At 45.1% G+C, this 11,738-nt stretch overlaps 1 protein-coding gene across 1 annotated transcript in view; it reads left to right on the top strand.

Annotated features, from left to right (window-relative positions):
- The first annotated feature begins 6,598 nt into the window (after nucleotides 1-6,598).
- The window catches only part of LOC125310334 (proton myo-inositol cotransporter-like), an 89,488-nt gene continuing 84,348 nt past the window's right edge, over nucleotides 6,599-11,738 (top strand). Inside the window, exon 1 of the mRNA XM_048267637.1 lies at nucleotides 6,599-6,753. Within this exon, the coding sequence (XP_048123594.1) occupies nucleotides 6,605-6,753 (149 nt within the window). The 5' untranslated portion in view covers nucleotides 6,599-6,604. The remainder of the gene's footprint in view (nucleotides 6,754-11,738) is intronic.

Genomic DNA, 11,738 nt, shown 5'->3' with positions numbered 1-11,738 from the left:
AATTCGTCACCAGGTCGTGACCCCCCAAAAAAAAAAAACTGTGATGGCCCTTTAATTCTCCTTTACACCTGTTTGCTTTTCTCCTAGGCTTACTCAAATAGGCAACTTTAACTCATTGAGTGCCAAAAACGTAATATTACGTTTTTCCTTCCCATGCGTTGAGTGCCAAAAACGTAATATTACGTTTTTAGCTTTTTTTTTTAAATTACGAAACTAGACACTCTAACACACCTTATATGTGATTTTGGGAACTCTGTGATATATGACGATCGAAAAAATCATGAAAACGCTCAATCTGGACATTTTATCTGGACATTTTATCATAACTCGGTTGCCGCTTTGGGTCGAATCAGTGACGAATGCATGTCAGCTCAAAATCAGGCCATTTTCGTGGGTCTATCACTAGGTGGCAGTCTCGCCAGGTCTCCCTGATCACTTCCCGGAAAGTTTACAGGCAACACTTCATATTTCATGAAAGACGTTATATCTCCATTTCTAGAAAAAAACAGCGATTTTGATGAAAACTAGCCACTGTTTAGCTTGGGATTTCTCAGGAACAGAGGCGTGTAGAAATACACAGTTTGCACCCACTGAGAGCTTAAAGTCTCACCTTTTAAACAAGTTGTATGTGTTCATAGCTATAACACAGAATATGCTGTGGCTGTACAAACATTATCAACAATGGTCTAGATTGCTGGCACTCTGGGCAAAGCTTCCGAAAACAGCTTGGCATTCAATGAGTTAAGAGCCTAATTTAAATATATTTAATTTAATATACTTGTATATTAGGGTAATTGATACACTTCTGTACATCTTGTCATACTATACACCAGAATGAGCATTAAAGGAACCATATGTAAGAAATGTATTTCAATTAATCATAAAATGGCCCTGATATGTCACTAGACATTAAGAAATCCTGTTCATTTCAAATACTTATATTACTGACAACAGTAGTCCGGCCAGGATATTGCAATTTAAAAAGTCTCCAAGAACGCCAGAAAAAGTAGCTAGATTTGTAAGCTAATTAAACTTTTTTACAAAAAAAAAAAGGAGGGGTCTGAAATCTCGCTAAATATGGCGACAAAGTCTCTAAGTTGGCAACACTGCGCTCCACTACTAAAACACGTGACTAAAAGGCGCTTTGTCATTAGCCGAGGGTGAAGCCCTGAACTTTGTTAGAAAAGGAAGCGCATATGGTGCTTTCGGGTTGTCTCGTAAATCCGCCGCCCGAGTTGGAAAGTGTAAATTACCCAGATTTCTTGCGGCATTTTGGGCAGGCACGCCCATAGACATAATATACATAGATGCTGCTACTCCCTACTAGCGCTGACGAGATGTGGAGCCGCCATCTTGGACCGGTCATCCACTCCACTCAGTGTAATCTGTTTGGCTTGTGTGATGAGCTGTCAGCGCACTTAATTAATCATATCTCACTGAATACCGAACAGATTCTCACACGTTTTTTTTTGCTGCAAAGGTCATACATGTGGCTATGATACAGGACACATGATTTAGCGTATTTTAATATTTATAGTGGGTTTAACAGTATAAGAATATTCTGATATATGATATAAAGTGACCTGACGTCCGATATCAAAACTGGGAACATAATCCATATTTGACAGCATAGACAAAATCTAGTTTGATACAAGTTTAATGAGTTAAATATAGTTCACAGTTGACAGAAAAGTTCTATCAACAGCATTATTCACAGAAAGGTTCCATAAATATTTAAGTGCGATCAGTGCCATTCCGACATCTGAGGGGTATTCCAAGTAGGCCTATGTGGTTTAGTGACAAACTTCGGGTAAATTGACAGAATAAGTTGTAAACCTCCCAGTAGAAAAGCTGTATGATACAGGAAACATGGTTGTGTGTATTTTAATATTCATAGTGGGCTTAATAGTAATAGAATATTCTGATATACGATATTATAAAGTGATGACATCCAATATAAACACTGGGAACATAACTAATCCATGTTTGACAGCATAGACAGAAACTGGTTTGATACAAGTTTTAATGAGTTAAATTGACAGAAAAAAATCCATTAACATTTTCAGTTCAGTGCCATCAAAAATAAAGTTTGATGAACAGACATTGGTGTGGCATAAGTAAAGGAAATGGAGTAACTGAGTTCAATATCAACAGCATTTGTTAGACAAGTTCCATAAATATTGTAAAGTGCAAGTTTGTAGGTTTGTTTCTGATCCTTAAAAAACAGATATTGGTTTGGCATAGTAAGTAGTTCATTAATTCAGGACAAAAAGGTGACTTGTCACTTGTACAGTGTCAATGGGTTCATCAACAGCATCTGTTATTTACAGTTCACAGAAAGGTTTTTAGCCCTTAATACCTCTATAAGTCCGGTCTCTATGGTAATGTATTACCTCTATAAGTCCGGTCTCTATGGTAATGTATTACCTCTATAAGTCCGGTCTCTATGGTAATGTACAGTATAAAACCTCTATAAGGTCAGTCTCTCTGGTAACGTATAATACCTCTATAAGGCCGGTCTCTATGGTAACGTATTACCTCTATAAGGCCGGTCTCTCTGGTAATGTATAAAACCTCTATAAGGTCAGTCTCTATGGTAACGTTTAATACCTCTATAAGGCTGGTCTCTCTGGTAATGCATTACCTCTATAAGGCCGGTCTCTATGGTAACATATTACCTCTATAAGGCCAGCTTATGCAGACTGCCACCCCACCCCACCAACTTCCAGCAATGAAACGCCGATAGAAGCTGTCGTCTTTTCCTATTGATTAGCCTCTCAACAGAAGCCAGGCAGGCAACACCACGTTCCCATGGCAACAGGTGCATGCGTGGTCTGCCGGGCAGCGGGGAGCGTCAGGAAGCCGGCGTGTGTGGGCTATTAATAGAACGTTACCACCACGGTGATGTCATGCTCCTTGTCGGATGAACCTCTGGCAAACACATGTTATTTGATCTCTTGAGTAAATATCATGCCCGCACACACAATCACACACACACACACTGTCCACTGCACACACACACATTTACGCACACAGGCACAACTTCAGCTTTTGGCTTACAAATGTACACACACACACACACACACACACACACATACACACACACACACCTCACATTCACAGTAATATGTGTGTTCATGCATACATGATTCATGCATACATTAATATTCAGTTGAACACTTGTGGTGGTGCGAGTGCACACACACACACACACACACACACACACACACACACACACACACACACACATTCATAGTCACATGCTCGTTTATACACAGACATACACACAGACACACCTGAACGCACAGACACACACAGGCATACACATGCACATGTGTATTTTCACTCATTATATTGACATGCACAGCCAGACACATAGACACACTATATCTCTCTTTTGTCTGTTTCTCTCCCCTAGACCTACATGATCCACATACAGTATGCATACCCCCTTCAGCAGAAATCTCTACGCAAGCGCACGCACAATCAGTCTCTCACAAACTCACACACACACTCACACAGATACACACACACTGACAGACACAGACCCACACACACGTTTAGCTCATTTAGTTGCGGTCTGTTTCCTGTGCTGGTTCTCTGTCCATGTCCCTGGTGGTTTCCTCCACGTGGGATGTTAGCATAGCGCCGCGCCGCGCTCCAGAGCCTCCGTCGCCCCGGGAGACGCACCTGATTGGTCTTTTCTGCTGGGTTCTCCCCCTCTCTTACCCACAACCCCCCTGAGAACCTGTGATTGGCAGGCCTTAGGGTGGGAAAGACGACGCACGGCAACGCACATCTGTCTCCTAGGAGATCATGGTCACCTGCTCAGAGCAGTGTCACGAGTCCCCACAACCAGCACACTAAACACAGCTACACACTGTAGGATACTGCACACAGAGTCCTCACAACCAGCACACTAAACACAGCTACACACTGTAGGATACTGCACACAGAGTCCTCACAACCAGCACACTAAACACAGCTACACACTGTAGGATACTTTAGTCATTTAGCTGACACTTTTATCTAAAGCAACTAGCAAAAATGGGAACAATCAAGGTACAACACGGTATGTTGGTGCAGCAATAAGTGCTACTGGCATAGAATAGAATGCCAGTTTAAGCGAAGTTCAGTCAAAATAAGAGGAAGGAGGGACCGTCAGGGTAGAGAAGAAGGTCGTTGTAAGTGCTAGATTAAGCATGTCCAGTTGTTAGTAGTGCTAGTAGGACGTACTCTTGGAAGAGTTGGGTCTTCAGGTTTTTGATGATAGAGAGGAGGACGTCCCGACTCCGGTAGGAACTGGTAGCGTGTTCCACCAATGGGGTACCAGCAAGCTAAAGACAGCGCCATACATTTACACTCTTATTTATTCAAGTGACACTTTTATCCAAAAGCGACGTACAAAATGATGATTAACATTCAAGGTACATTGCATAGGAGACCTTAGGTAACAATAAATACTATTACACAAACACCATGACACTACCAGAGGATGAGAGTAGAACACTAAGTACTAGTCAAACTGTAAACATCATGACACTACCAGAGGATTAGAGTAGAACACTAAGTACTAGTCAAACTGTAAACATCATGACACTACCAGAGGATTAGAGTAGAACACTAAGTACTAGTCAAACTGTAAACATCATGACACTACCAGAGGATTAGAGTAGAACACTAAGTACTAGTCAAACTGTAAACATCATGACACTACCAGAGGATTAGAGTAGAACACTAAGTACTAGTCAAACTGAAACACCATGACACTAGGGCTTAAAGCAAGGACATTTTCTGTGTTATGCTATCAGACATTTTTTAAGATGTAATATTATATAGGCCTACTTGCCTACTTTCAAATCTCGCCCCACGTCTAAATTAAAGCACAGTGATTTTAACAGTTAGCCTTGATATTGAATGTGCTTTGATTTAAGCTTTAATGCTGTTGGGCAAAAAAAAGTGCCACCAGCCATAAATCAATTTGTAAAGACAATGTAATTTTTAAAGGAATGCTATTAAATGTTCTTCTGTAATGTTCTAACCGGTTACCGTTTAGATGAGAGGCCTCACTACCATGAGGATGAGAGTAGAACACTAAGTACTAGTCAAACTGTAATGGAAGGAGATGGTAGGTGGCAGAAGGGAAGAAAGGAGGTGCATGGTAACACAAACACACACACACACACACACACACACACACACACACACACACACACCATCACACACACACACCATCACACACACACACACACCATCACACGCACACACACACACACACACACACACACACACACACACCACACAGTGTCCCTTCCTGATGTTGTCGTCTCTGAGACATCCATCTCCAGACCCTAACACGCACTACTGTTTAATGCACTGAGTTTGGAGTGGGCCAAATCGGTTTAACAAATTGATTGTGATTCCGGGGAGGACGGGGCGACGTCGTTATCCTCAGTGGCAGGTCGGCGCTCAACTCGATTTGAGAGCGAAAGGCAATTTTCTGAGCTTTGCATCTTTTTTCTTTCTCTTTTTTTTTTAAACGGTGCTGCGATCCGCTGCCACATTTTCCCAGAGTAATGACTTTCATTTCAGCTTTAATCACAGTAAAGGCTCGCCCTCAGCCAGACACCTTCTGTCCATTTTGTCTCAACATGATTTGGGTGGGTTTGTTAAAACAAATGAAGGCGATGTGGCTCAATGCAAGCTCTACCTGGGGGCCGTTGTGTGTGTAGGTGTATGTGTGTGTGTGTGTGTGTGTGAGAGCTCTACCTGGGGTCCTGTGTGTGTGTGTGTGTGTGTGTGTGTGTGTGTGTGTGTGTGTGTGTGTCCATGCATCCTGACGTCTCTTACCCCTGCTGTAGTGAGTGGAATGCAGACAGGTGTGTGCTGGTGAATGCATGTGTTGGTTGATGTGCAGAGGCTGGTGTTCTAACAAGCTTTGAGAGAGAAAGGGCTAATGTGATTTTATTGAGTTTTATTGAGTTTTATTGACCTCATAATTCTAATATGTGTCTTCTGCTTTCCTCTCTGCTTCCATCCTCTCCTCTCCTCCCCTCTTCCTCTCTTCTCTCCTATGCTTTCCTCTCTGCTTCCATCCTCCTCTCTCCTCTCCTCTCCTCTCCTCCCCTCTTCCTCTCTTCTCTCCTCTGCTTTCCTCTCTGCTTTCATCCTCTCCTCTCCTCTCTTCTCCTCCTCTCCTCTCCTCCCCTTCCTCTCTTCTCTCCTCTGTTTTCCTCTCTGCTTCCATCCTCTCCTCCCCTCTCCTCTCCTCTCACCTTCCTTTCCTCCCCTCTCCTCCTCTCCTGTCCTCTCTCCTCACTTTTCCTCTCCTTTCCTCTCCTTCTCTCCTCTTCTCCTCTCCTCCCCTCTCCTTCTCTCCTCCTCTCCTCCTCTCCTCTTCTCTATATTCTCCCCACTCATACTTTCTTCTCCCCTTCAACCTCCCACTTTTCTTCCTCTCCTCTCCCCTGCTCTCCTTGCCTCCACACTTTCTCCCTGTCTCTCTTTCTTCTTCCCTCCATCTCTCTCTCTCCCTCCCTCCCTCTCCCTCTCTCTCTCCCCCTCTCTCTCTCCCTCTCTTGTCCTGTCCCCAGGTATAGCCTCCATGACGGTGCCGGTGTATATTGCGGAGTCGTCTCCCCCTCACCTGCGTGGTCAGCTGGTGACCGTGAACACGCTCTTCATCACTGCCGGGCAGCTCGTGGCCAGTCTGATGGGAGGAGCTTTCAGCTACCTGCACCGCGGCGGCTGGAGGTGAGATCTTCATCCCTCCCTCGTCCTCTTCATCCTGGTCATCATCCACCTCATCCCCCTCCTCTTCCCCTCCCTCCACCTCATCCCCCTCTTCTTCCTCTTCTTCCTCTCCCTCCACCTCATCCCCACTTCTTCCTCCTCTTCCTCTCCCTCTACCTCATCCCCCTCTTCTTCCTCTTCTTCCTCTCCCTCCACCTCATCCCCCACTTCTTCCTCCTCTTCCTCTCCCTCTACCTCATCCCCCTCTTCTTCCTCTTCTTCCTCTCCCTCCACCTCATCCCCCTCTTCTTCCTCTCCCTCCACTTCATCCTCCTCTTCTTCCTCTTCTTCCTCTCCCTCCACCTCATCCTCCTCTTCCTCCTCCTAGTTGTTCTGCATCACCTCTTTCTCCATGTCCCTTTCATCTTCCTCCTCCTCCTCCTCAACCCTTTCATCTTCCCCCTCTTCTTCCTCCTTGACCCTTTCATCTACTGAGTCAAAGAGGAGCTGTGTGTTTGTGTGTTAGTGGGTTCGACGTGTTTGCGGTAGGTGTGTAGACGGCAGGAGTAGACGATGGCAGGTGTAGACGGCAGGTGTAGATGATGGCAGGTATAGATGGCAGGTGTAGACGATGGCAGGTGTAGACGGCAGGAGTAGACGATGGCAGGTATAGATGGCAGGTGCAGATGGCAGGTGTAGACGACGGCAGGTGTAGAAGGCAGGTGTAGACGGAGCTGTTCAGTCTCTGTGGGCGGACTGTGCAAGTCAAGTGGTAAGTGTTTGTTATCGTGGACGCCATGTTCCTGTGGTGGACAGCAGTGGACATGCCCTCTAGAGCAGTGTTTCTCAAAGTGTGGTCCGGGGACCACTGGTGGTCCGCAAGCTATCCCAAGGGGTCCGCGAGCAGACATGGTAAAATATAATATAGATGAGTTGTTTGCAATATTGAACCAACTTGTATGTAAATCCAAACAGTTCTGCAAGCTGCAAATACAGTAAGCAAGGTGGTTCGTGAGTAGGCCTATTGTGTAATACTGTTGAAGTAGGTTTACACTGCTCTAGAGTACTCTCCTCCGAGAGTACTCCGTGTGTGTGTGTGTGTGTGTGTGTGTGTGTGTGTGTGTGTGTGTGTGTGTGTGTGCCTTACCCCTGCACCCATGACACACACACACACACACACACACACACACACACACACACACACACACACACACACACACACACACACACACACACACACACACACACAGCTACACAGCTACACACACACACACACACACACACACACACACACACACCCCACACACACACACGCACACAGACACACAGACACACACATACACACACAGATGCACACACACACACACACACACACACAAAACACACACACGCACAGCTACACGGCTGCACACACACACACACTGCGTGCACACATACACTGTTGCCTTCAACAGCATTGGAATCTTCTGTGGCCATTGCCAGCAGAAGTGAGAAATGAATTTATAAAACCATGCCATTCACCGCTTCTAGAGGGGGACCATAAGCACTGAACACACACACACACAAACACACCTAGATTACACTGAACACACACACACACACACACACACACACACACAGACACACAGACACACACATACACACACAGACACACACACACACACACACACACAAACACACACACACACACACAGCTACACAGCTACACACACACACACACACACACACACACACGTACACACATACACTGTTGCCTTCAACAGCACATTAGGAATGCTATTATTTCTGTGGCCATGCCAACAGAAGAGGCAGGGAAATGAATTTATAAAGCCATGCCATTCACCGCTTCTAGAGGGGGACCATAAGCACTGAACACACACACACACATTCCCCTAGATCACACTGAACACACACACACACACACACACACACACACACACACACACACTGCCCTAGATCACACTGAACACACAAACACACCTAGATTACACTGAACACACACTCCCCTAGATCACACTGAACACACAGACACTGCCCTAGATCACACTGAACACACACACACACACACACACACACACACACTGCCCTAGATCACACTGAACACAAACACACTGCCCTAGATCACAACACACACACACACACACACTGCCCTAAATCACACTGAACACACACACACACTCCCCTAGATCACACTGAACACACACACACACCTAGATCACACTGAACACACACACACTGCCTTAGATCACTCTGAACACACACACACACTGCCCTACTGTAGATCACATCCTGGCTGTGTTGCCAACCTGCATTTCTATTCTTGTCAAATCAGAAGAAAGCGGACAATTAGTGGGTGTACAGTGCGCGAGCAGAGACAGCCACAGCATTTAAAGACTGCCATTGTGTGTGATAAATAGGGCACCAGCGCAGTGTACCTTTCAAAGCATGTTTGTGAGAGCAGAGGTAAATGTCACACAACACACACACACACACACGTCATTGCATAGTGTGGACTTTTAAACGCAAGAGGGGACGTGTGTTTGTTTGGGGCCTGCTTTGCTGACCCGTGTCACCTGTGTGCGCCTTCATCAGGATCCTGTTGAATGTCAGGAGAGATGTCCATCTCCGCACGCCTCTGGCATTTGGACCGCCGAAGGCCACTGACAGATCTTTTGTGAAGAAGATAAGATCTCTCTCCGTCCCTGTAGTGAAATGTTCCCAAGATAGGAGGCGACTGCAGAACAGATTTGGATTGGAGTCGAAGTGGATCTGGCCTGAGTGTGGACCGGCTGCGGCCCGGATCTGGAATAGATCTGGTTTGGATCTGAAGCAGATCTGATCTTACTGATGTGTGTTTGTGCAAAGCGTGAATCACATTTCACTGAACAGATGTTAGTTTGTGGGAAGGCTAGATCTCGGAAATGGCTGCATTTTTTTCTTACCTCCCTCGATCCTTCACCACCCAAGTTGAAGTTCAGAAAACCAACAAACAGCTTGTTTCCCAGCCCTACCACGGGATGGTTGCTTAGAGTGTCATTAATCTGTGTGTGTGTGTGTGTGTGTGTTTGTGTGTGTGTGAAACCGACACTATGTGTGTGTGTGTGTGAAACCGACACTACTGTATGCTCCGACAGAACAATATAAATCAGCGGGTTTTTAGAAAAAAACCTGCACTTCTACCTCCACCTAGAGCCTGTTATTTGTTTTGCAAAAATCCACAGCTCCCGGTTCTTCTGGTCCAATCAGAGCAGGGTTGTTGCGCACTGACAAGCACAAACTCGATGAGAGGGTGCTCAGTGGTAGTGGGGGAGGGGCATGAGTGTTGTAAACATTCAAAATGTTGGCCTCAATCTGTCAGACTTGCCAACTGCAGCTTTAACGTGGTGAACAGGTCTGCAATACTGTGACAATGTGACATTCCTCGTGGGCCAGTAGAAGCAGACGTCCAAACAGTGTATAAGGGTGTAAGATAATAACATTTATTGAATAAGCGGAGATATTCCGACAAACACCCGGTGGAAAATAAATCTATTTATGAATTGCGGAACAGATACACAATTAGACAAGACAGTGTGTGTGTGTGTGTGTGTGTGTGTGTGTGTGTGTGTGTGTGTGTATACATGTGCGTGTGTGTAGGTGTTAGTGTACTTTAGTGTCTGTGTAGTTTAGTGACCTGTTGAGTAATGCTGTGGTAATTGAAGGGCTTTGTCTTGTCAAACATGGCCAGCAGGTCACTAGTCGATATAGTAAAGTGTGTGTGTGTGTGTGTGTGTGTGTGTGTGTGTTTTAAATAGAGAGCAGTGGGAATGGTGTAGTGGGGAATTGGGTTAGATTGGGTAGTCTGTGTAGTGAAGCGTATTAGTGAGAGAGTGTGTGTGTGTGTGTGTGTCTGTGTGTGTGTGTGTGTGTGTGTGTTTTAAATAGAGAGCAGTGGGAATGGTGTAGTGGTGAATTGGGTTAGATTGGGTGGTGTAATGAAATGATCCGAACAGAGACGGCAGGCGATGACAGACCTCGGAGGAGTGCACACACACACACACACACACACACACACACACACACACACACACACACACAGCCTTCGCAGGAGTGTGAATGAAATCAGATTGACTTGTCGGTACTGTCGCTCTCATACGTCCACACGCACAACTCATGCTCATTTGCGCTGTGGCTTTCTTCCTTCCTGTTCACGTCTCCTCCATTATCGCTCCCTCCATCTCTCTCTCTCTTTCTCTCTCTCCATCTCTCCCTCGCTCTCTTTCTCTCTATCTCTCCCTCTCTCTCTTTCTTTCTCTCCATCTCTCTCTTTCTCCATCTCTCCCTCTCTCTCTCCATCTCTCTTTCTCTCTCTCTCTCCATCTCTCTCTTTCTCTCTCCATCTCTCCCTTGCTCTCTTTCTCTCTCATTCCTTTGTCTCTGTCTCTGCATCCCTTCATTTCTCTCTGCCTGCCTTGCTCTTTCATTCATTTCATTTCATTCATAAGCCCTTTTTCCAAACAATTTTCAAGCGAATTAACTCACAATTCGATGTCATTTTGAGTGATATTAGAAGCCACATTTTCAATTTAACAGAGTGATTCTAGCGAATTGAAATGATGTTATAATGTCTGTTACAGTAATGCACAGTTTCTACTGCGCTGCATTGTTTTCCATCAACAGATGTAGGAATGGAACACTTCTAGTGACTGTGAGGTGAACGTCCTGGTATGCGTGAGACAAAATCCAGATTTTAGCGCTAACTTTGTGAACATTCTGAGCAGGCGTCACAGTAACTTACATCGCTCCAACCCTTTTCCATCACATTAATGTCGAAATAAACTCTCACTAATCCACCTCTGGCTAAACGTTACAGCGATATAAGAATTTTTCCATCACATGTGTTGCACTAACTTGATGTGCATCATTCTTAATCAAAAGATCTTTGTAGTGGCAGAAGGGCTAGTAAGCGTTGCTGCCATGACAAAACGTGTTTTGTTTCCAGTGACAACATGTACATGTATTCATTT

The sequence above is a fragment of the Alosa alosa genome, chromosome 17 (assembly GCF_017589495.1).
Source record: "Alosa alosa isolate M-15738 ecotype Scorff River chromosome 17, AALO_Geno_1.1, whole genome shotgun sequence".
Classification (NCBI taxonomy): domain Eukaryota; kingdom Metazoa; phylum Chordata; class Actinopteri; order Clupeiformes; family Clupeidae; genus Alosa; species Alosa alosa.
This window is presented reverse-complemented; position numbering and strand designations above follow the sequence as displayed.